The sequence below is a fragment of the Abrus precatorius genome, unplaced genomic scaffold (genome assembly GCF_003935025.1).
Source record: "Abrus precatorius isolate BTA unplaced genomic scaffold, Abrus_2018 Scaffold2, whole genome shotgun sequence".
Lineage (NCBI taxonomy): Eukaryota > Viridiplantae > Streptophyta > Magnoliopsida > Fabales > Fabaceae > Abrus > Abrus precatorius.
Window position 1 is genome coordinate 8,867,201 of NW_020874362.1, and position 26,799 is coordinate 8,893,999.

At 33.8% G+C, this 26,799-nt stretch overlaps 1 protein-coding gene across 1 annotated transcript; it reads left to right on the top strand.

Moving 5' to 3' along the window:
* The first annotated feature begins 10,920 nt into the window (after positions 1–10,920).
* On the top strand, positions 10,921–26,597 carry LOC113858466 (serine/threonine-protein phosphatase 7). The gene is made up of 5 exons (XM_027491134.1): positions 10,921–11,486; positions 12,605–13,099; positions 20,830–20,976; positions 26,091–26,198; positions 26,387–26,597. The coding sequence occupies exons 1-5, from the start codon at positions 10,968–10,970 to the stop codon at positions 26,462–26,464; spliced, it is 1,347 nt and encodes a 448-aa protein (XP_027346935.1). The 5' UTR covers positions 10,921–10,967; the 3' UTR covers positions 26,465–26,597.
* The last annotated feature ends 202 nt before the right edge of the window (positions 26,598–26,799 follow it).

Here is a 26,799-nt window from a genome sequence, read left to right on the forward strand (position 1 = left end):
AAATTAATGTCGTGTTAGGTGTAATCCAAACTTAGGAATCTTTCATTACAACTTGCCACCACTCAGAAGAAAAATCAACACGCTTACTGTTCAACAAAATTAAACAAACATATCTTAAATGTTAAACCTCTTCTGCCATTTCTCAAACATTTTTACAGAGAATGACCCATTACCGATGCAAAACTACAGATGAATATTCACAGGAAGAGAAATAAATAGTTGTATTTTTCATGCAATCCTAAAATCGAAAAAAAGAGAAAAAAAACTAAGGAATGCATAGAAATCTTGATAGGAAATCAGAAAATAAGGAAGTAAAACTAAAAATTCTGCATATTAATATAAAGCAATCATGAGTTTCTATCTTGAATATGGTTAATTGGGTCTTGAATTTGGTCTATGGATGAAGAAATAGATGTTCGTTTGATGAACTCCAAGCAATCTGCAATGGCTTCCGCATAGAAAGAATTGGACCTTCCATAAGATCTCATCCTATAATCTTCTTGACCCTTGATTATTTCTTCCCTCACCAAACTTCTTCTGCTGTTGATGCTGTTGTTTCTCTTGAAGCCACTTTTTCTACAAACCACTTTCTTCAGCACTCGAAGGGCTTCACCATACGACAGTTTCCAATTATCAAAGAGCCTGAGAAAGAAGCTGAACCTTTTCCGAAGTCTAAGAACATAAAGCTTTTTGGGGTTCAATCTAAATCCTTTGCACCTTGATGATGTCTTGCCACTGCTAACTCTGTTGTAGCTCATGTGACCCATGTTTTGGAGATGCTTATGGTGGTGTTGGCAACAGAACCTGAGTTATGCAAAAATGCGATAAGCATATGAGGTTGGAGGGTGACTTTTATGAGAATGGTGAGGTAATGATGGTTTTGGTGTGAAGACAAGAAGCAAGCAAGATGCCTAGGAATTTGAGTGTTTGGACTGTTTTGGAATTTTGGATGGTCTTGTGCTGCAAAGGCAAAGGTGTGTGAATGGCTGGTATATATGACCGGGATTAAACTATAGAACATTTTGTGCGTATTCAAATATGGAAGGGACGATGAACATCAATGTGTTGAATCATTGAATCGATGTGGTAGGACCGTAGGGGACAAGGGGGAGCACAAAAGCAGAAAATGCCACCAATTCTTTTTCAAAGTACCTGACAAAAGCCTTATAAAAAACACGATAAATAATACCCTCTCTGTCTTATGTTATTTATTTTTTAAAAGTAATATACATATACAAACAATTATTAATACAATATTTTTATTATCAATATGTTAAAAATATTTAAAATAAAAGTATATTAATAATATTTTTAATAAAAAATTGCATTAAATTTTTAATTGTGTTTTAAGAGCACCAATTGATACCCATCTTTAAGTATATAGATAAGGTATTAAAAAAATAAAAATACTATTAAGATAAATTTAAACACTTAAAAAGAGTCATGTAATACTAATAAAAAGAATGATCAAATTCCAAAATTAAGTTGCTGGGAACATATATTTTAATATGATTATCCAAACTTTGTCAATGTAGCAAAGTTTGACTTCTTTGTCAGCTTTTATGATGATAGGGTGGCTACAGGCTAGCTTTTCTGATTAGGGATTCGTGACCTGCTAAGGCTTTCTTAGTTTCCCCTGTATTCCATGGAAAATAGAGTTCCTACTAGCCTTTAATGACAATAACGAACTTTCCTCACTCAGATATTAGGCACCTTTAATCACTGCAGTTTTGTGACAAAAGATGCACTAATCATTCTGAAGGGGTAGCAATGCCCCACAATTTTGATGGAAAATTAACGTGAACATACAATTTTGTCCTTATAATATTTTCTGTTTTAAAATAATTAAATATAAATTTTGGATGAATAGATTAGTCTAAATAAAAATAATATTTTTAAATAAAAATTTGTAAAATAAATAATTTTTAAAATAACATAAAATTAAAAATTAAAATACTAAATAAAATACATATAAAATAAACTTTATATAATTTTTTTCTAAAATAGTTTAATAATATAAAAAAAATCATTAATAGTAAGATGGTGTAACATAATTTTTATTTTCATAATAACTAAAAATAAACAAATAGAAAACTAACAGAAAAAATATTTTTTAAAAAATAATAATGATATAAAAGAACTTTTTTTTTCCTTTGGGAGACTTTTTATTTGGAGGAGGAACGAAAACACAGCGCGGCACAAAAAAGAGCTTTCGCTCTCTGACCTTGGAAGGGAGGGAGAATAATCACTGACTGACGGGGAAAGATTTTGCACATCTGCATACACAGCGAAGATCTTTCTTTTGCAAATACCAAGAATTAACATAAAAAGGAACAAAGTCTTCTTCCAAAATAGTGAATAAAACTCAACAAAACAAGAAGGTTACAGGTTTGGATCTCTTTATCTTGTATTATTTTCTTTTTGGATATACAATGTCATTTCTTGTTTTTATAATTCATTCAATCTGTTCAAGTGTGTTTACTCTTCACTGCCCGTGCTTTTAGTTTACGATTTTGCTCTTAGCTTCATTTTTTCTTACTTTCATGGCAAAAGAAACCTAACACGAATATAGTCCCTTGATTGAGTGTATTAGCGATTTCTTTTCCTTTTTTTTTTTTCCTTTTCGTTGTTTTGCATCCTTGTCATTTCATATACCAACGCATTTTATTTTGCTTTATTTGAGAATAACCATAAGATGATATGTTTTATGTAACACTCTAAATTTTGTAATTCTATTATGTTTATTAATATATGCATGTATGTTGTAGTTTAAATGTGCATTTTGACTTATGTTGGTGATGTGGATGTGTATATATATGTATATACATATATAGTGATTTAAATATGAATTTTGACTTGTGGTTGGAAATGAGAAGGTGTATTAAGTGTTGTGGGTGGTATTGATTAGGTTGACATTATGATGTAGGAGCATCTTTGCTGTAGCAAGAGGATCCTTGCTGTAACAAGAAAGTCCTAGGCAAGTTCACGTGTTTCTCGTTGTAGTGAGAAGGTTGCAGGAGATGTTGGGGGTCTCTGTGGCATTCTCGCTATAGCAAGAGGATTCTCGCCATAGCAAGAGGGTGTAATTTCTAGGTTTAATCTCGCAGTAGTGAGAAGGGGGTCGTTGTACCGATATAGTCTCGTTGTAGCGAGATTATGCAGAAAACAAGTGAGGTTTCTATCTGATATTTTTGTTGTGGCGGAAGATGTCTCGCTGTAACGAGAGATGCTTCGCTGTAGTTAGATTGTCGTGACTCTTAAGGTACTTGAGGGATTTAAGATTAGGGAAAACATATTTCTCCCTTTTCTCTTCCATCTCTCTCTCATTTCTTTCAATCCCTAGCTCTATTTCACCGATTGAAGCACCTCCAAAGTCGATTATGCCCTAGATCGAAGGTTGTGTTTGTGTTTTAGGCATTTGGAGGTAAGTTCCATGAGTTAGAGTTTGAGTTTTTACTCTTTTTTTTATTCTCCTTGATTTCTTATGGAATATTCCATGTATTTAGGGCGAGAATCCGTGTAGGGAGCCTTTTTACTATTGATTTTGTTGTAGGTTTCTATTCCAAGGTAAGGAGAGACTCTACACTATCTTGTTGTTTTGTGATTTGTTTGCATTGCTATGTATTAGAATGTAGTTGAGATAGAATGTAGGAAGATGCATATTTTGATGGGATGTAGTTAATGGATGATAAAATGACTTTATTACAATAGGGTTATGATGAATGTATGAGTGTGAATGATAAGGATGTGATATTGTGCCTAAGCAGTGTATATTGAGGTAAATAACAAAAATGGGAATTGTGTGTTTGCATAATGTGAATAATATTGAGTAATGTATGTGATGAAAGTGGGTGAATATGCGTAAATGACACGTTGATTGTGATTATGATTATCTTTGAAATGGTTGAAAACTATGAATGGTTACAGTAATACACTAGGGGTATGGAAGATGGGAGCGGTAGGAATATCTTGCGAAAAAGAGGGTGGTGGTGATACTAACAGTGAGCGTGTGGTGCACCATAGGCCACACACTCTTCTACTGACTCGGCCTCTGATTATAACCTTTGTTAAGGGGCTCATGACCGCACACATTGTATCCATGAGGCGGGGGCTAACCTGCAACCATCCATGGTGTGTGTGAAACTGAGTAAGTTTTTAAGGTTGAGGGCATCAGGAAACTGTGATTACAGTGCCACAGTGAGCATGACTAATGTGCAAAGAGCGAATGTGTGTGTGGATTGATTGAAGGTGCATTTAGCACATCTGTGTATGAATTGATGCGATTTGATCCCGTGTACAGTGAGCATACATGTGTGAATGATTAATGTGTGATGTTGATGTGTGGGTTGATTGTGCAGTGAGTACACATGTTAGTGTAGTTTGACCTATTGTAGTAGTGTGAATATGACGTGCTAATGCTGGACCTTTCAGGACTTATGCTAATGGACATTCTATGGCTAGAAAAATCTTAAGAGTAAGATATTATTGGTTAACTATGGAGGCTGATTGTTTTAATCATGTGAAAACTTGTCACAAGTGTCATGTAACGCCTTATATTTCTTTTCTTAATAGATGATAAATTTTCATAAAAATTTAAATGATAAAGAAAATTTCTTTCAAAACTCTCCAATGAAAAAGAACAATTAAATGATATAAGGTTCATACAGTAAAATTTCATTACTTTATAAGTACTTTAGAAAAACAAAGATTTTAAAATTTTCATCTGTAACAAAAAGAAATAGTAGTTTTACAATTGTTCCAAAAGAATGTTATAGAACTGAAAATATCTATTACATAACTCAAAATAACTAAGTTCTATTGCAGTTCTCATCCATCTATGCACTATGAGCCTGGTACTATTCATCCTGGTTTCCTGAAAATGTTGTGTAAGGGTGAGTATCTACCCTACCACTCATACATAACACATATTTATCATAAAATACATCTTATCACGATTAAAGAAAACATCATGGTATTACATATCACAGTGTCATATAAAGCAATTTCTCATCTCAACACATAAACACATTATATTCCACATATTCACAATTTTTTTTTCTTTTACCCGCGCTTGCCACACTCTGTGGCCACAGTTATCCGATGCCTCTATCTCGACGTCTTACACATCCATGTAAATAGTCGTCGGATAGTCCAATGCAATACAGATACAACGAATGCAATAAACAGCCCTTTAGCAAAGGTAATGGTTAGGAGTCAAGTCGGGAAACGAGTGTGCGGCCATGTGGTGCATTCGTACACAATATTCTGTGCACAACCCGAATGTCACTCAGTACCCTGCATTTCTCTAAGATATCTCATATCATCTCTATCTTCCACTCCCTAGTGTATCTTTGTAACTATTTACATCATATCATTTTCTATCTCATGCTCTTTCAAGTATATTTAGATGTTCACATATGTCATTTCTCATGTTCACAAATATTTTTCATTATATTTTCACATGATTTTTCATTATATACATCAAACCATGACATATTCACAATACACATCATTTTTACATGAAACACAATATATTCAAACATGAAGCATCCATCTCTTTGTATATTTTATATCACAAAATCATAAAATCATATCAACCATCCTTAATATACCTTATCATGCACTATTTGAACATAATAACACATTTTCACCATGTATTCATCATAAAATCACATAAACAATCAATGATTCTCACTTTTTGCCGATTATTTTTCATAAAACAAGGATTATTCCACATATAATCACATATATGACAAGATCTATGAGAATACAAGTAATAAACATAACAAAATGATAAAGTAGAGTCCCCCTTACCTCAAAACAGAGCTTTTACAAATATTTAAACGAAGATTTAACTCTAGAACGAAATTTTTCCTAAGAACACCATGAACATCTATAAGAAAAAGAAGAACAGGAGAAACGAACGGTAAATCTAACTTTAAACTTAGAGAAACTTACTTGAAATCCTCTAGAATGGATGTAGAATCATAGATCTGAAGAAAAATATAAGTTTAGGAGGGTTTAGTATGAGAAAAAATAGTGAGATATAGCCTTAGAACCTTAGATAGGAGTGAAGAAATGAAAATTTCGTGTGAAACCTCTTTTTATATAAAATTTTTAAAATTTACTGTTCACCACCTGAATTACTATTCATCGCCGAAAATACTATTCATCACCTTACTATTCACGCGCGGAAACACTGTTCGCGGGCACTGTTTATGCCAAAAATACTATGCACGCGTACTGTACGTGTATGTGACGTCAGCATGGCATCAATGATGATGTCATCAATTAAATTTTTTTAAAAAAAATTTTAAAATTTTTTTAAATATAAATTTCATCTAAATCTATTCCAATTATATTTTAATAAATCCCATTTTATTTAAATCAAAGTGCAGACATGTCAAACCTATGCTGATAATATTTATGTCCCCTATACATTGCTAAAAGTCTTGTCATCACCGTGGCCCTTTTCAATATAGGGAATGGATGTTATTGGACCAATTGAACCCAAAGCATTGAATGGTCATTGCTTTATCCTCATGGTAATTGACTACTTCACAAAATGGGTTGAAACTGTCTCATATTCTAGTGTGACCAAGAATGTGGTAATAAGATTCGTCAAAAGGGAGTTAATTTGTTGCTATGGTCTACCAAATAAACTCATCACCGATAATGGGACAAATTTGAATAATAAAATGATGAAAGACTTGTGTGATATTTTCAAAATCCAACATCATAATTCATCCTTATATCGACCAAAGATGAATGGAGCCGTTGAAGTAACAAATAAAAATCTCAAAAGAATCATTCAAAAGATCGTAGTAACATATTAAGATTGGCATGAAATGTTACCATTTGCTTTACGTGCCTACTACACTTCAACTGGGGTAACTCCATTTTCCTTGGTATATGGAATGGAAGCAATGCTACTTCCAGAATTGAAAGTTCCATCTCTTAGAGTACTAATGGAGACGAAGTTAGATGAAGCATAATGGGTTCAAGCTCCTTTCGACCAACTAAATCTTATAGAAGAAAAAAGGCTAAATGTCATTTGTCATGGTCAGCTATATCAAAACAGGATAAAGAAAGCATATGACAAGAAAGTATGTCTACAAAAATTCCAAGAAGGCGATTTGGTGCTTAAGAAAATGTTGCCAATACAAAAGAGTATCCGTGGAAAGTGGGCCTCGAATTATCATAGACCTTATATTGTAAAGAGGGCTTACTCTAGCCTTGATACGCACTAACATGGACGGTGAAGACCTTCCTCACCCTGTAAATTCTGATACCATCAAGAAATACTATGCATGAAATAGGATCTTAGACTAGGACAAATTCCTCATGAACGTTTATTGGCATATGGTATTAACATTGGAATTCAAAAGAGCATTAATCAGAATTAATAATAAATCTCGCCTTTTGCATATACATATTTCATCATCTTTTCTTTCATTCATTTAATTTCTAATATACTTTTTAAATAGAAATGCTAAAAGTCATGTGTAGAATGACAAAACGTAGTTTCATCTGTTTATGAATTTCAAAGAAAGTGAAGTTCAAAGTTAAGGAGTTAAGGATACTCCACAAAAAAAAAGGATAAATTACCAGGAAGATTATTCAATATCAAAATTCATACTCTTTATTGCACTTGACCTATTATCACCTACAGAGGGAGACATTTTTATTTTTTTACCGCCTATAGAGGAAGACACTTTTATTTTTCACTTACTACCTATAGAGAGAGACACTTTTATTTTTTTCGCATTTACTGCCTATAGAGGAAGATTTTTTTATTTTTTTTTGTTATTTACCACCTGTATAGGGAGGCACTTTTATTTTTTTGTCATTTTCTGCCTATGGATAGAGGCACTTCTATTTTTCTATCATTTACTGCCTATAAAGGGAGATACTTTTATTTTTCACTTACCGTTTATAGACGAAGACACTTTTATTTTTTCATTTACCGCTTGCAGAGGGAGGCGTTTTTATTGTTCTGTCTTTAATCGCCTATAGAGGAAAGCATTTTTATTACTGCCTATAGAATGAGACACTTTTATTTTTTGTTATTTACTGCCTATAAAGGGAGGCACTCTTACCTTTTTTTCATTTATCGCCAATAGAAGGAGACAATTTTATTTTTTTTGCCATTTACTGCCTATGGATAGACGCGCTTCTATTTTTTTTTGTCATTCATTGCCTGTAGAAAGAGACACTTTTATTTTCTAACACTTTTACTGCCTACAGAGGGAGACACTTTTATTTTTCATTTACCGCCTATAGACAAAGGCGCCTTTATTTTTCATTTATTGCTTAAAGAGGGAGGCACTTTTACTATTACTTACAGAAGAAGGCATCTTTATTGTTCTTAATGCCTACAGAGGGAAGCGCCTTTATTTTTCTTAGCGCTTATAGATGAAGGCACGCTTATTTTTCACTTTTTTCCTTGGCATTTATCGCCAAAATTGTGAGGCATTTTTTCCTACTGTCTATGGAATGAGGCCCTTTTTACTGCCTATAGAGGGCGGTAAAATACTGACAAAATTAGTTCATTTCTTTATTATTCTTATTGCGATAAATATAAAGATTAGAAGTTCATTATAATTTATCGCATAAGCAAACAAGTAAAGAGGGGCAAACTGAGAGAAAAATATTACTTGACTCGGGTAAATTACAAATTAAAGAAAGATTGTTCTATAACTTATCTAAGATTCAAGCAAAAATTTAAAGAACCTACATAAGTAATACTCTCTAAATCTGGGGCTAGCAAACTAGTGGCGCAAAAACTAAATATTCACTAATGTAGGTCGAAGAAAGTAAATGGCCTCTACTTGAATATGATATGAAAGAGAAAGTTGAAATTAGAGCACCAAGAAAGAAGACTACAAATAATGCATAAAGGCCAGAGGAGAAGATGATGAATAGACAAAAACAATATAAATGAGAAAAAGACAAAAAAGTATTAACAAAGTTAACATTTTTAATGAAAAAAACTTATTTAAGATGTATTAAAAATTAGTGGACCAAAATGAATCAAAGTAAAGTTAGAAGACAAAATTAAATTTGACACTTAAGTTGGAGAATAAAAACACTAATTTTACTTTTATCAACAATTTCTTATTTTAGTCATTATATTTTTTAGAGTTTTTTGTTTTAATCGTTTTCATTAACATAGTTTTACAAAAAAAAAAAAAAAATAATAATAATACATGATAATCTCTTAATTAGTCACGTTATTATTTAACATTTATTAAAGACGAAAAGTATAATGAAAGACTAAAAAGAAAAGACTTGCAAAAATATATTTAAACCATTAATGTTTTGTATCATGTTTTACATTATAACTTGTACTAAGATAATTATTTTCCTTAACTAAAATTGATAATGAAATTTATAACTAATTTTACACAACATTAAATATATTAATATATCTATAATTAATAATGCCTTTTAATGATATATCAAGATCTTCAAAGAGTAAGGACTGCATATCATGATCCCATACTAAGGCAGCAACCAATGTTCTTGAGTGTAGGGTTGCACAAATTTAAGGTAGAATAGAACCTGCTTATATTTGTTATAAAAAAGTTACTCACAAGTTATAATGGTCGAATTTGTATGAATAAGTTTTTTTCGTTGGTATCTAAACCCGACCGATGCCTTTTATACTACTAGTCTTGCTTCCTTGGGTTCTAAGGTAGTCCCTGTGCTCTATTGTTACTTATGCTTTAGGTGCATTGTAGGAAAGTTGGTAAGTGGTCGAAGAGGGACAAGGGTCACAGGTATATAGCCATTTTGCATATTAAAATTATTATTTCGTAGTGACAAAAGCTTATTTTAAATTTGAAAGGACAAGTCTTGAGTCCCACGCATGCGAAGTTCAGAAAAACTCTCTTAAGTCAATCACACTGTCTCCACCTTCATAGCTATTCGACTATTTCTTTGTTAGCATACAATGTGTGGCATCAATAGGGGAGGTGAAGGGAAAGCACTGTTCTACCAAGTTTTACTCCCTTCAATCTATTAGTGCGTCGCTCTTTCAGGGTAGGATGCAAGTCTTCGTTGTTGATAGCATCCTTTGCATTGTTCAACAAGTCTTCACTTTAGTACCCCTATCTAAGATGCCATCGCCTTAGAGGTAGTCGGTGGCTTTGCAATCTGGTTTGTGGCAATATGGGACAGAGACGTGGGTAGTGGTAATAGTTATGTGGAAGTTTATATGATATAATCTTTTTTCTACTCTTTCTTCTCACTTCGACCTAAACTTTAACTTCAAACCGTTTAAACCCACTCGAATTATCAAAATGTGTCCAAACTGCAGCTTGTGTAAATTTGCGGTCATAAAGGGCTAAAATATTATTATGTTTAGTTTACATCAATTCTGAATTTTTGGGCCAAATTCGACCGAAATAGACCCGTGCCCATGGCGACCTGAGTGCACAGTTGACATGCATATTATTTATAAAAAAGAAGAATAAAAACTTGGCATGTATACCCACGATTTTTTGTCTCATTAATTCAAGTTTTAGAGCACGCTTTATAAGTATATGAGTACGCTTTATATACCAAAAATTGAAGCACACTTGCTCGACACCGATAGGAAAGGGAGAATTAGTGCATGTTTAGAAAAATAATCATTTCTTAAAATGTTTACAAATTTTGTAAATATTTTTGTATCATACTAACTAACATCTTTAAGATATTGTTTAAAAAATTAATAAATAATTTTTTGTTAAAATTATATTAAAAATATAAAAATTTTATATAAACAAATGCATTATTATAGTTTCAATAAAAAGTTATTATCAAATCTTTATTCAGCACACTAACGGATTTTAGCATTTTTCGTAATTTTTTAGCGAGAATTAGTGAATGTTAGCATTTGTTTGTTTTCACCCCCAAAACGAGGTACCTATATATATGTCGAGCTTCACTTAAATCCTTTTCTGACACTCGGTTACCCTACCATGACCCTTCCCACTGATTCATCACCACCACCTGAATCCACCACTACCAACGGCGTCGCCACCTCCTCAGAGGAAAACCCACAAGGACAGCCACCGTCGTTTCCAACTCCGCCGCAAGAACTACGAGTCCCAATATGGTGGCCAGAAGAGGGCAACCTGAGCATGGAATGGATCGAGAACCTGATGTCATGCTTCGATTGGTGTTCTCGGAACCTTCCTCCCTCCGAGTTCCATTCCGTTCTCCCCGTCAACGTCTTCGACTCTCTCATCCTCATCGCTTCCAAGATGCTCCACAAGGAACCTAATTGTGTCACCATAGACCCCTTTCGCCCTAGCCCCGATTCCGCGGCCGCCTCCGTCATCGTCGTCGGCGACGTTCATGGCCAATTGCATGATCTGATTTTCCTCCTCCATGATGCCGGTTTTCCCTCCCAAGATCGAATTTTCGTCTTCAACGGCGATTATGTGGATCGCGGCGCTTGGGGCCTTGAAACTTTCTTGCTCTTGTTAGCTTGGAAGGTACATTTATAATAACTTTTTTTTTTTTTGCGAAATTGAAGTTTCAGATTTTTTTAAGTGTTCAAGAAAAAAGAGTCTTTTAGGCAAAATAAACTTTCAATTCTCAATTGATTCAGTGTGGAAGGTTTTGTGTATGTTGTAGTGTGAGAGTTTGAATGGTCAAATGTGCTATACTTTGTTTTACAGTGTATAGGTATAGATGCCAGGTTAAATAGTCCAAACTAGGCCTATTTTAGATTGAAAGGTTTTTCATAATTTATTGTGGTAATTTTTCAATCAGTTTGAAAGGTCAAATGTGCTGTACTGTGATTGTGGTAATTTTTCAAACATTTCGGTCATATTCTAGTGTTGGAAAAATGAAGTTTTGATTCAGTTTGAAAGGTTTTTCGTATGTTATGGCATTAATGTACTCTAACTTTCAAAAAGGTCATATGTGCTATTCCTTTTTTTACATGTTATTAAAATTTCAAACGTCGCAATCATATTCTAGGTCTAACATTTTCTTGGCAAAATTGAAGTTTCAGTTTTTTGGATTTACGTTATGTTTAGGTAAAATTTATGGTGCGTTTGTAATTGAGAGGGTTTTCCTCTCTTACACGTGGAATAATCTTGACCGATAATTTTATATTGATATATAATGGAGTTAGTGATTTAGTTAAAATAGACGTTAATACCTTCTTATCTTTAATATATCTGAGAAATCACAATCGTTAATCTAAAGAGAGTACAAAATATCCTCTTAAGTTTATTGGTACCATAACAAGCACCTTTTTTTATTGCTTTCTATGAAGGATTCTCCCTTGATTCAGTTCAAAGGCTTTCTGTATCTGTTGTATTTTATGGTATTAATGTACTACAACAGTTCAAACGGTAAAATTTGCAGAGTTTAAATCTACATGTTTTTTTACACTTTCTACAGATAGATGCTTGTATTTTGGAGTCTTAACCTGTTATGCTAATTTTTCTAGTTAGTGTGTATGTGTATGCTATGGTTTGATTTGTTATTTGCTAAGAAAGATTTAATTGCTTGAAATGGGTTTATTCTCTTACAGTCATCGTGGGATGAGATCATTTTTTCTTTTTATGATATTTATTGTACTGTATTGATTTTATGTCAGGTATTCATGCCACATAACATATATTTGCTACGAGGGAATCATGAATCTAAATATTGTACGTCAGTCTACGGTTTTGAAAAAGAAGTAATGGTGAAGTATGGTGATAAAGGTAAGCATGTGTACCGGAAATGTTTGGGATGCTTTGAAGGTCTCCCTTTGGCTTCTATTATAGCAGGGTGTGTATACACAGCTCATGGAGGACTTTTCCGCAGTGTAACAGTGACACCTTCAAAGAGATTAAAAGGAAAGAAGAATCGTAAGATTAATGTTAATCATGATAGCAAAATTCTTTCCCTTGGTTCCTTGGAAGAATTGTCTAAGGCTCGGCGATCAGTTCTGGATCCTCCTTGGGAAGGCTCAAACTTGATTCCTGGTGATGTTTTGTGGTCTGATCCATCAAAAACTCCCGGTCTTGCTCCAAACAAAGAAAGGGGTATTGGCTTGTTGTGGGGTCCTGACTGCACTGAAGAATTTTTGAAGAAGTACCAATTGAAGGTAATTAAACAAGTTACTTTTAATTTTATGGTGATGTGTATAATTGACTTGGTGGATTATATCAAGTCATTAAATTGGTACTCTGGGATGTTATTTATGGGTAATTTTATCATATCATATTTCTACGAAAAGGATTATTTATTATCCATTGATATTATGAGAGCATGTATCCTCTTTTACCAGTGATAAAACAATGTTACTTAATTGATAGGAATTGTAAGAAAACACAGAAATACAGCAATTAATGTTGCTGTCCCGGAGTTTCAGAAAGTCCTACATAGCATGATCTCTGTCCAGGAGAAGAAAATATTATAACCTTCATTCACATAGAAATTACACATTATATTCTAAATATGTAATTGGCTACTCCAATGACTACACATTATATTCTGAATACATAACTACCTACTACAATAACTGTCACGAGACTGATTTTATTTTAATTCCTGCGCCTCCTAGAATAAACCTGTAGCATAGGTGGTTTGCTTGAGCCTAGGATTGGGTCGGTGACCCTACCAACCAGCTTCAAAATTTTGCTTGATTTAACATGATTATGTCAGTGAAGTGAAGACTCATGTAATGTCCCAGTGATATGTGGTTCTGGAAAAAGGAAGGCCAATTCAAGTGATTAGATATTGGTAGCTTTTGTTTCAGAAAACTATTGAAAAAGAGGAGATAAAAGGAGTAAAACCGAAAAACTGATTCCAAATATATTGTGAAATCAGAAGTTGGGACCTTGGGTGGCTGCATAATTTTCTTTTATTTAGTGTACTTGCCATACGAGTCTTTGCTTGAGAATTCAGAAACATCACTAACAGTGTTATCAAATGTCGCCATGGCAGGTCAAGGCGGCCATTATTTGCATGATGGAATTTTGAGAAAAAAAAAAAAAAGGAAAGAATTAGGTACAGAGAAAACCTTAAAATTTAGACTTTCAACCCCTGTTGGCCTCTGTTTTCTGTCTCAACTACATCGTTCTCTCTCACGTCAACCTCTCATCTCCTTTTCCCATCTATCGCCCTTCTGCTTCACATGATCCCTTTTTTAGGTCAGCAACTGATTTTTGTTTGTTTGTTTTTTTTTTTTTTCTTTTTCCTCCATTTTTTTCTTTTTCCTTCTCTTCATTCCTCCTCTGTCTTATTATTATTTTTTTTTATCATTCCTTTTTTGTTTCAGTTTCCTTTCTCTTAGATTTCCTTCTCTTTTTAGTTTTCCTTCTGTTGTTCATCCAATTTCTATTCTAACACTACTGCCTTGGTTTTTGCATTAGTTTTCCTTAATATGGCCAAACAACAAGCTTCCTTAATTAGTCTGTATATTTTTCTTGCTTCATTTCACTTGAAGCTTGATTTTTTAGTTTGTATTGAACTTATGCTTTGAGACTTGTGCTATGTTATTGTGAGACTTATTATATCTTGTTTATAGACATATAATGTTATTTGATGGTTTTCCATCAATTAGGCTGCTTGATTTTGACATGGTGTAGTTAGTTTTTTGTTTTTATATTACACTCTGCAGTTCTATATATATATATATATATATAGTGTCCGTGCTTCCACCCAAGGTAGTTAAAATTGGGATTTTACTTTAAATCGTAAAGGGGAGTGAAAATTGTAAATCAAATTGTAAGATTTTACAAAATTCATATATATGCTTAAAAATTAGGGGGAAAAACCTTTAAATCAGTAAAAGCACTTAAATAAAGTAGCACTCACATATTATAATCCATATTCCGTAAGAACGTCATGCATCAGCATGAGTAAAAAAAGACTAGAACAGAAAAGATGCAAGAACAGCAGCACTAGACTCGAACTCGGAGCAGTAGCACACTGCTGGGTTTAGACCTGGCTGCACACACTAGGAGTACTGTTGAATCGATAACGATGTTAGGGTTCAAAGCTGCTAGAGGCAAATTGGGTTCGATAAAAAAGAGATATGAAAGAGATGTCAACTACATTAGGGTTCAACAAATGAGACTTTTCGGAGAATTTTCAGAATCAAAGTGAAATTGTAAAATCCCACGATTTGAGGGATTTTACAATTTAAACTGCAATTTAAATTGGTAACGCTTCCAAAATTGTAGGATTTTATGATTCAAATCGGGATTTTAACTACCATGCTTCCACCAGCTGCCTTGGCATCTGCCATAATTTTATTGCAGTTTTTGGCTGGCCACCATGATGTGCCATCCACCATTGATAACATTGATCATGAAAGGAAACTGACATAACATAAGACTCAGTCCCTCACACTGAGCACTTCCTCTCAGTTTAAACAGGGATTATCATGCAATGCTTGTTATACCTTTCTTGCTTCTAACCAGAGTAGTCTTGATAACATCTTCAATTCCCTTTATTCTACCATCCGAGATATAGCATCTGTTTATAGATTTTATCAAAATCTTAACCTAGTAATATAGCCAACCAATCTTGTTGATTTTGGGAGGTCACCTGTTGCTCCAACAACTGCTTTTTGATCAGTAAAGACAGTGAACTCATGTCCAAATAGATATGAACGCCAATACTGAATAGATAACACTGACACCATTACTTCCTTTGATATGTTGATATCACTACACATTAGTGTTTGATCTGACAGTGCCTTGCTAAAAAATGCTTTGGGCAGTGTCTGCTGCATGTGAACTGCTCCAATACCAAGTCCCAGATGCATCACACTATGGAAAAAGGCTTGGAGAAATCTGGCATATCAAGTTCAACAATTCAAAAGCAGCCAGAGCATCATCATCCCACACAAAGCCCCCTGTAACAGTCTAGCCAATTTGCTGTAGTATTGGATGAACTTTAGGTAGTGACCTGTTAAACCAAGGGATGTTCTCATAATTAACCCCGTTTGGGCCATCATTCTCCTTGGGCCCAGCCTCATGTTTAGTTGGCCTATTAGATTGTAACCTAATTTAACATAGTGTGTTTGATACAGTCCAGGAATTTGTTTATGTTCAAGAATTGGATGGAAAGGGAAATTATGGAAATGGTTTAGGTAGGTACTAGTTAGGTGGGATGGAGAGTGTGGGAAGAGTCCATCTCTGGTTAGAATCTGATATCATTAAATTGAATTCTAATCCTAACTTGTGCATGAAAGGAAATCTAATTCTAAAAGGGAAACAACACTAAAAGACAGCATTTGAATATACATCACTCAATTGTCTTTACTGATTTCTGAATTCTGTTGAAATTAGATAGATATTTTTTTCTAATATGTTGTGTGTAAAACTGACTAGACCTTAAATGGCTCAGTTAATGACTGTTCACTGACTTTTGGGCTTTATATAAATACTTTACCTATCCCCCTAATTGCAAGATTGGACTTTTCTAGGCTAAGTTAACTTATAAAATCTATAGAACAATGACAAGTAGCTGAAATATATAACACCTAACTGAATATCTTAATTGATGCATTAAGAATGCTACTTTAATCTTCCCTTCATTTCCTTGAATCAATGTAAACTAATTGGACAAATAAATATATAACAGGTACCAAGTTCCCTTTGTTATGTTTTTTATTTCTAAAGCTAAGTACATTATGGCGGAAAAGTATTAGAGCTTTTGATGTACTAACAGTCAATGTTATCAATGGCGGATGGCGGCTCATGGTGGAAACTTAAAAAATTGCCATAAAGTTATAGCGGCCGCCATGGCGGGTTATGGCAGATTTAATAAAATATATGAAAAAATACTATAAGTCAAAGAAAATAATAGAAAATAATTAACTCAAAATATATGTAACATAACCTCTAATCTAAAGTATAATTCAATACAAAATATGCAATTATCAAATGTCAAGTTAACAATAAAAATAAAGATGATCAATTTAGTCCTCTTCTTCAACTCCAACATAATCATCCTCTTTCTCATCCACCAAGGCATATCTCTCTTCCTCTTCTTCAAATTGTGGAAGATTAAATTCTAATTCATCTTCTGTTTCTTCCGATATCTTTTCATTTTCTAATTCTTCATCATCATCTTCAAGAACCATTTTCTCTTTTCCTTTTGCTGTTGAACATGCCTTGATCTTGGAAACTTTTGCAGCTTTGATAGTGATACCACTTCATGAACTCTTTCTTTTCTTAGAATGACGCCTAGTATATGTTGTAGGCTCTCCAATTCCAGAAGCTTCATAAATAGTTGCCCAATTTAAAGTGTTATCACCATAAAAAACTAAGTCATTTCCAGCATCCTCATCTAGAGCATCATCATCCATTTCTCTAACCAACTACTCATTACACTCATCAATATCATTGAGTGTAATTGGATCAATTACATCTTTAAGATTGTAACGTTCTTTGAGTTGTTGGTTGTATTTTACATAAATCAAGTCATGTAATTTTTTGTGATCAAGCCTATTTTTTTTCTTTGAATGAATCTGCAACATGAGTTTAATTATAAGTATATTAATTAGTTTCTTTCTAATTTCTAAAAGAAAGTAGTAGGTTCGAGAGATAAGAAATTACTTGCTCAAAAACACTCCAGTTGCGTTCACATCTGGATTCACTATATGTCAAGTTCAAAATTTTGATAGCTAGTTGCTACAAATGTGGAGCTGAATGTTCATACATTCTCCACCATTGAGCTATAAAATGAAAGATAAATTATAACTCTAAAGATGAAGTATAACCTTAAAATTAAAATATTGAAGAATTTGATAAATTATCGGAGCAATGCTTTTTCTGTGATTTTGCAAAGTCGGACCCAAAGAGACCACTACTGCTCTTATAAATTGGTAATTCAAGTAGTATGCTTTGTTGCACATCCCGACTTGGCACTAACCTCTTGATACAATCATACAACCTATTTGTAACTTCCAAATCAAATTCAATTTGAGGGTTGTCATAGTAAAATTCTGAGTTTAAAATGTGACCAGCTGCATGTAATGGACGGTGAAGCTAACAAGTCCATCTGTTAGCAATGATTGCAAACACATCTTTGTATTTACTTTCATTATTTTTGAATGACTTTATAATAGCTTTTTTACTTTTTTTCATTGCTTCATAAATATACCCCATGGCTGGTCTTCTTTCTCCATCAACCAAATGTAACACCCGGACAAGAGGAATCATGATTTTCAAAGTATACACCACATTATTCCAAAATATAGGATTTAATAGAATTTTGGTTGCTTGTTTCCCTTTAGCTTCCTTTGGTAACATGTTTTTACACCATTCCTCAGAAGTAAACATCTTTCTAAGATTTGCTTTTTCTTGGTGAAGCCTTTCTAATGATAGAAAAGAAGTTGCAAATCGAGTAACTGCATGTCTTACCAATTCCCTCTTGTTTGTAAAATTTCTCAACAAACTTAAGGTACTTGAATGACTGTAGATAAAGCCAACAACCGATATTTTCCTTTGAATTGTCTTCTTTATCAAAGGAAGCTTTTCAATATCTTCAAGCATAAGATCTATGCAATGAGCTGCACAAGGAGTCCAATAAAGATGTTGTCTTTTCGCTTTTAACATCTTACCAGCCAAGACATAATTGCTTCCATTATCTGTTATCACTTGCACAACTTTATCTTCTCCAATCTCTTCTACAAGAGCATTAAACATCTCAAATAATTTTTCACCGGTCTTCACAAAATTAGATCCATCAATAGACCTCACAAACATAGTACCAGCAGAAGAGTTGACCAAAAAATTAATCAAGCATCTTTGCTTTCGATCAGTCCATGCATTTATCATGATGGAACAACCATGTTTGTTCCATTGCTCCTTATGATCTTTCATGAGGAAATCGGTATATTCTAGCTCTTTCTTTAGAAGTGGAACTCAAATATCATGATAACTTGGGGCTGGTAAATTTGGACCGAAAGCACCAACAACTGTAAGCATTTCTTGAAAGCTTTTCGTTTTAATGAGGCTAAAGGAAAGGCCACTGTGATACCAAAATCGAGCTATGTATTGATGGACCCTTACTTTGGCTTCTTTGTCACAAACTTCTCTTATATTTGTTTGTCTCAATTTTAACTTTTTCCTTTTCTCAATTGCATTTTCTGGCTTTCTACAAAATAAATCCATTGGCCCTTTCTGATTACCCATGGCAATAGTATGTGTTTGGGTATCCTCCTCATCCTCACTTTTATCATAGCTTATACTTTCAAAGCTTCTCATATTTAGCATTTTAAAGTTGTTTTGACTCTTTTTATCCTTTTGATATGCCTCAATCTCTTTTCTAACTACTTCAGGACACTTGGGACAAGCTCTCACATTACATTTCTTTCCAATCAAATGTTGTTTTACTCTAGTGATTCCAACATTCATAACTTTTCCACAAAAGTTACACACAATGTTGTTTGTATCACCCTCTTTCAACGAATGAGCGTATTTCCATCCCGGGTCGAATCGATTAGAAGCTCTTGATGATGAAGATTCTTGTTGAGCCATGTTAAGAGAAACTGAAATAAAGATAATGGGCTTTTTTGAGGATAAACAGGGAAAAAACAGAAAGGTGGATGAAGGAAAAATTGAACCATGGAAAGAGAAAAATAGAAATGAAGAATAAAAAAAAAAAACTGCAAGAGAGGGAAAAACAAAAAAAGATGGCTACCAGAAAAAAGGGGTTGCTGGAGATGGAGGTTAAAGTCGCCGGAAATGGAGGTTTAGGTCGTTGGAAATGGAAGTTTAGGTAGCCGGAGATGGAGATGTCGCGTCGGTGAATAGAACAGAGCAGAGCGGAGAAATAAGGGTCTACTTCGGAGAAGACAGATCGGAGAAGAAAAATAAAAAAAAGATGATGTTTGAGAGGGACGATCGAGCGGAGATGGGAGATGAGCAGAGAAATGGGAGATGATAAGAGAAATCGGAAACGAGGGATTCGGGAGAAGGGTTTGAGTGAAAGAGAAGTGAGACATACCTTAGTTATGCGCGGGTCAGCCTTAGACGGGTCGGGTTTGGGCCCAAATAATGAAAATCGACATTTTTCACAAATTTCCGCCATGGCTGCCGTTACCGCCATGGGCGTAACGGCCGCCACGGCGCCGCCAAACCCGCCATTTAATAACACTGCTAACAGTTAGGCTATATTTAGTAAAACTACCTGAAAGTTTATAGCTATGTAGCTAGCTAATTGAATTAGGGTTATTTGGTAAAAGTAAAACTTGCTAAAATGTGTTATATGACTAAAAAGAACATGTGATTATTATGTGTGTAAATTGTTTAAAAAGTTAAGGGTATATCTGAGAAGCAGACTGTTGGTAGCTTTCCAAAAGTTAGCTTTTAAAAGCTAAAAGGTCCCTTTATAGTTTGTTCATCAAACAACTCTATTAGCTTCTTGACTAAGTCAATAAGCTACAAGCTTGTGTTACCAAACACATTCTATGAGAAAGCAATTGTATAGATGCTGATTATTTCATATTTCCATGCATCACTTACTTTGTTATTATATAATTCTATGTCCTTATGTTTTTAGATTTTCATTGTGTTCCATGTCCACATCTTTGCTTTATAGATCAAAGCTATTCTCAAATGTCTAATTAATTATGATTTAGCAATCAGCAGTATATGTATCTCTAACAACCTTAATGTTTCATCAACTACAACAAAGGTTAAATGCTTTGAGTGGTTGCCTACTACTTGCTCATGGTTCTGTAATATTCTGTCATTCTGTGTTTTCTTTTTGTTACTTTGTGTGTATGATACGGTATTTTCTTCTTTATCTTGGTAAGTAACTTATTATGATTATTACTGATATATGGATTGTCACTAAATTTTTTATTTTCAGTTGATCATCAGGTCACATGAAGGTCCTGATGCTAGGGAAAAAAGGGATGGTTTGGATGGAATGGCTGAAGGTTACACTATTGATCATATTGTGGATTCTGGAAAGCTGGTCACCCTGTTTAGTGCTCCAGATTACCCACAATTTCAGGTTTGTTAATCATTCCCCTGGCTCAACATATGATTTATACTCCAATCTTTTCTCTATGTGGCAGGGCATTGTGCTAGTAATGTACTGCTATCCTAAACAGATTTTGTTGATGTTAAAATCTTCTTTGTTTTGGGTGGGAGAAGGGGGAGGTGGTGAAGTGATAGCATCATTCATATGTTGATAGGGTAAACATCTTGCCAATTTCCATTCTCCTTTTAGGAGGCATTTTGAAGAGCTTATGGAAATAGAGTAAGGTTCCCATAAGTTCTTTTACAATATTTTATTAAGCTCTTTTCAAATTATTCTAACAAGTTTCATGATCAAACAATAAACCCTCAAGTGATAACATCATATTGAATAAACACTTTATTAAGTTGTTTATCTAGCACCTTTAAAATATGACTATTTGTATGATATATATGAGTAGGAATAATAACTTGTTTAGGATTCAATTAATTATTGGTGTGGAGCCTTTGCACAATGCTTGCCACAGGTTCTAGTTGGTAAAACAGCCTATGTGGGATAAGGCATTGTTGATATTTTCATTGTATTCCTTTGTCATTTATAGGTTAACATGAACCTTGTAGCTGTCTGGAAATAATATGTATCAGCTCTTACGGGAAAACAAGTCAGTGTTTTGAACATTCATATAATTAAATAGTATATATCTTGACTTGAAACATGAAAAGATAGAAGTATTATAATCTAAGGGAAACATATATGCAGGGAAACTAATGCTAATATTTATAAGCTATAATTTGTCATACTTTTTGTAAAAAATGAAACTAAATTATAAGAAATAAATTTTTATGAATAAAATAGGACTTAATTAAGTCTTTAGTCAATACAAAAGCTGCACAATTTGGACTTAGTCCCTATAATTTCTACTTTTTCACGAACTATTATTTTTAGTCCCTCTGATAGTTGACACCTAGAAGGGACATGTTGCTGTAACACCACTATCCAACTTTTTGTAATAAAGTGTCTATAATCTCTATCTCTTTTGTCTTGTCATGTTGAACATGATTACGAATAATGCTAATTATGGATTATCACAAAGAAGCTTCAAAGGGGCTATGTATTTTTGTTTGAGATCATCATGAATGATTTTCATCCATATTAGTTCACAAACCCCTTGGATCATAACCTAAAACTCTGCCTCAATGCATGGTCGACCTTGCGACCATGCCTTGCTTCTCCATGACATCAGGTTCCAGTTCTAAACATGCAATATCTCAAAATAGACCTTGTGTCTATGATGGACCGTGCATGGTCAACATCAATATATACCTCCATAGTGTTAGAAACTTGAGAGAGGAACAATGGTGTTGGGAGTTAACGGCAACCATAAAGTACCTATCTAGCTGAAAGGAGAGTTTAATTGTACTACTTTTCAACTAGGCATTCTATACGGTAGTGAATGTTGAGTTTGAAAGGAACATTAAGAAAAAAATGAGAATGTTAAGATAGATGAGTAGTCACATTAGAAAAACGTTAGATAAAAAATGATTGTATATGTGAGAATATTAAAGTAGAATCTGTAATAGAAAAAAAGACAGAAAATCATTTAAGGTAGTTTAGTCACATGTAAAGAAAGCTAATGGAGGTACCAATAAAGCGAGTAGATGACATAACTTTTAGTTCAATAAAAATGGATAGAGAGATCTTAGAATAATTTTAAAGAAAATTATTAAAAGAGATTTAGTGATAAATAATATTTTTGACACATTAGTTTTTTAAAAGCTTACTAGTGTCGTATGATTTATGTAGTCAACTTCACTTAGTGGGATGAGGTTTAATTGTTTCTATTGTGTTAGAAACATAACAAGATACGGGAAAGAGAAAAAGAGAGGAAAGTTTTCACTCTGAAGTCTGAATGCTATTCACTTAACTAACCAGAAAGAGTACAACTATCTTTATAGACTGTTCAGTCCTAGCTGGAATATTCAGTATCAGTTACTGACATCATAAAGTTTGTTACAACAAAATATTCTAAAATGAATACATTTAAAATGACTATTTTGAATTCACACTAACATTATGCCCTCAAACTCTAGTAGCTTGAGTGATTGAAAATTTGTTAACTATTTGAAGTTTGTGTCTTAATGAGCTGAATCTTATGCCTTTGTTTGGATATCAGCAAGTTGATCATGAGCAAGAATGTGAGAGACAATAAGACTTTTGTTGATAACTTTTTCTCAAACAAAATAAAGATCTAACTCTAAATGTTTTATTCAAGTGTGAAAACCAGGGTTGTGAACAAGGGATATAGTGCTGAGATTATCACAATAAACAGGTGTTCAAACGGGAATTTCTAGGTTCTGTAGGCGATACTGAAGCCATAAGATTTCAGTTACAATGGCTACCAGAGTCTGCATTTTAGACCACCAGGATACAAGATTAGGCCCAAAGCAAACACAAGTAGCAGAGCTGGATCTATCATCTACGGTTATCAGGTACCTAGTCAGCATCACAAAATGCTCAAATTACTAACTGGCCAGGATTAGGAGTAGGTTTAAAGTGCAACTCATAGGTGAGAGTGCTTTGAAGATATCGAATGATTCACTTTACAAGTTTTCAATAGCTTTCAAGGGGTTGAGAGAAAAATTGACAAGCCTTATTTACACTAAAGCTAATTTCTGGGCATGTTATGGTGGCATATTGAAGAGCTTAGATTTGTAGAGACTAGGTTCCTCCATGTAATTTGAGCCAAATTTGGAATTTTTTACCTCCAACCATTGGTGTAGCTATGTCCTTGGCAGTTGACATGTTAGCTTTTGGAAGATCATGAATATATTTTGATTAAGATAAAAGAACAAAACCATTGACAAGTATGGATATGGAGATGAAAATTAAAGGTGTTACATAGCAGATATGGGGATGGTGCTATAGTATCCTATTCAGACCCTACCAATTGTCATCCCTAAATGCCACTTAGGATCAAAGAGAGCATTTTTAAGTGAGGTTTGTAGTGTGTGTGCATTTACAAAAGTAATATAATATGAATACCCCCGCCTAGAAGATAGAATGGGCACGGGACCCCATAAGTTGTACAAAATTTAGTTCATGTTTTTTTGAAAATGAGTATATTACAATGTTGTAGTATTGCCTTCAATGTAACAGTGTGAGGGTGTCCAAGCCTGTTGTGACATAGTGTATGAGGTGGTATATGAGGTAGTATATACAGCTAGAATTAAAGGTACAACAATATTATAATTAAAAAAAAAAACTAAGGTTTGCTTCCTTGTGTTGTTTCATATGTTGGAACTTGTAGAGGCCATAAGCTCCAATTGTTCCTTCCAAAAACACACACTGAGATGCCTGAGATTTAAGGAAGCACTGTTTAGGATAAATTCAAATTGTACGCATCATTGTCCTGTGCAAATTGACTCACTGACCAGGTTCCTTGTGATTGATGGTACTAATAAATGATTGTGAAAAAAGAGTGTAGTGTCTGGTTGAAGAGGTGATTGAAATTGTGAACTATGAATAGAAGAGATTGCCAAACCTTGGCCATTGCCAATTAGCACTTGTTCAAAACCTTGAAAGGGAACACTTGCTGTAGATTTTCTGCATGTGGTGTAACATGATGAGTTGCACTAGAATCAAGGAGGAGGTGTATTGATCCATGAGGTAAGAGAGATGGGACTGGATAAGAAGCTGAAAGATAGGTTGGGAGGGGCTTAGAGGATTGTACTATGAAAATGAAGGTGGCTGTGTAGGGACGTATGCTTGATTAGGAGGATAAGTATATATTGGAGTAGAAGCATAGGTTTGATCAAAATGGTGCTAACACGAGAGTGCATCATGGCCATTTTTGTGGCTAACCTTATGTTGAAGTTGCACATTGACTATAGATATGGCTAAATAAGAGCTTATAAAAGGTTAAAGCAATTTTCACCTTACAAGTTAGCTTTTGGGTTAAGTTACGCTTAAAGTCCAAATTTAACATGGTATCAAAGTTATCATAGATCCAATAATTGGCCACCCTTGACTGGAAAAAAAAAAAAAAAACTGGTTCCATGAATTTTTCTAGTGCAATTAACCTAGTTCTTTGGTCTTTCCAGTGCTACCTATGTGGTCCCACAACTTCTCTAGTATTATATTTAGAAAAAAATAGTCCTACAATTTTCAGGCCCTTATGTCTTATCTTGAGCATGAAGGAGTGTCTTGAAGTCCCACATCGATTTTAAATATGATTAATTAAGAGTTTATATAGGCTGAAATTATCCTCACCTTACAAGCTAGCTTTTGAGCTTGAGTCAAACCTAAAGAGCTCTGAATTGATCATGACCTCAACATGAAAGGAGTAATCGAAGGCATGATGTTGCCGGTTCTGGTCAGAGGACGTGTTTGAGATACAACACTGTGGACATGATTGGACTTTTAACCACTTGTAGCTTATGCAACATTCACGAAGAATAGTCAGTGGCAGGGACTTGACGATTCTTCTCAAGTCGCTCATTATTTGGTTTTAGAAAATATTTGCTTTTATTTTTTGTTTGCACTTAATTCACAAAAGAACATTTTATTCTCCTTGTGTTTCTTATTTTTGGAGATTTGTATAGGAAACAGTGAAAATTAAAAAAAAAAAAAAATTCTCTTTACTGTTTTCTATACAAGTGATAGCCTTTGGAAAATGAAGGTGTTCACGTGGATTATATCTGAGTTATATAAGACATATATGATGGGATAACTACAAGTGTAAGAACTTTAGGAGGTGTAACTAAGGTTTTTGCTGTAAAGATAAGTTTAGATTAAGACTTCGTCTTGTGTTTGTACCTATTTAACTTAGTCTTGGATACACTTACTAGAGACATACAAAAGATTGTTCATAAATGTATTTTTTTTGCCAATGACATTGTCTTGATTGGGGAGTGAAGAAAAGATCTTAACTTTAAACTCAAGCTTTGGAGAGAGACATTGGAATCAAAGGATTTTCATTTGAGTAGGAACAAGACAGAGCAAATATATTGTAATTTTAACAATAAACAAAATGAAAATGATTTGGAGTTAAATTTTGGAGATGATGTCATTACACAAATTTAAGAATATATTACTATATTAGTTTTTTAAATGTTTTCTTTATCCTATAACATCTATTTTTCGTACAGGCAACAAAGGAGAGGTATAACAACAAAGGTGCATACGTTGTCCTTGAAGCCCCGAATTTTGACAATCCTATATTTCATGGATTTTCAGCCGTTTCCCCAAGGCCGAAGGTAAGGAAATCATACTCATCTGCTCGTCCAAGAATATATGACCGCCATGATGTCTAATGACCTTTTTAGACGTTGAGGATAGTAGGGACACCTTTAATTTGAGCTATAGTTATGGGTTTAAATTGCAGTTAGTAATAATAAAATTATTTCCGTAAAGTTGTTAATTCTATCCTTTTTCTATGGGACAGGCGAATGCCTATTACGATTATGAAGAGGTGATAGACTCCGACGAAGAATTGGACTTGGCCTCCATGGTAACTTCCTGAGGGATTTTTGTGCAAAGAAAATGTTATGTTTTCATCTTTGTGAAAGTTATATTGATATTATTATTTTTAGAAATGCAGTTTTTTTTCAAGTTATAATTATTATCGATCCGATTTATAAAGTTTGTATATCAAATGACCCAAATTAACCAACCCCAAAAGTAGTTATTTAGAATTGCCGCATTCTCACATTTCAGTTATAACAAAAAAAAAAAATATTCATGATCAAATTCACGTTTGTAGTGACCAGATAACCGTATTCTTGAACATTAGGGCAAGCGTATTACAATGGAATACTAAGCTTGAATTTAACATGTAGGTGATTTTAGAAGCGAATG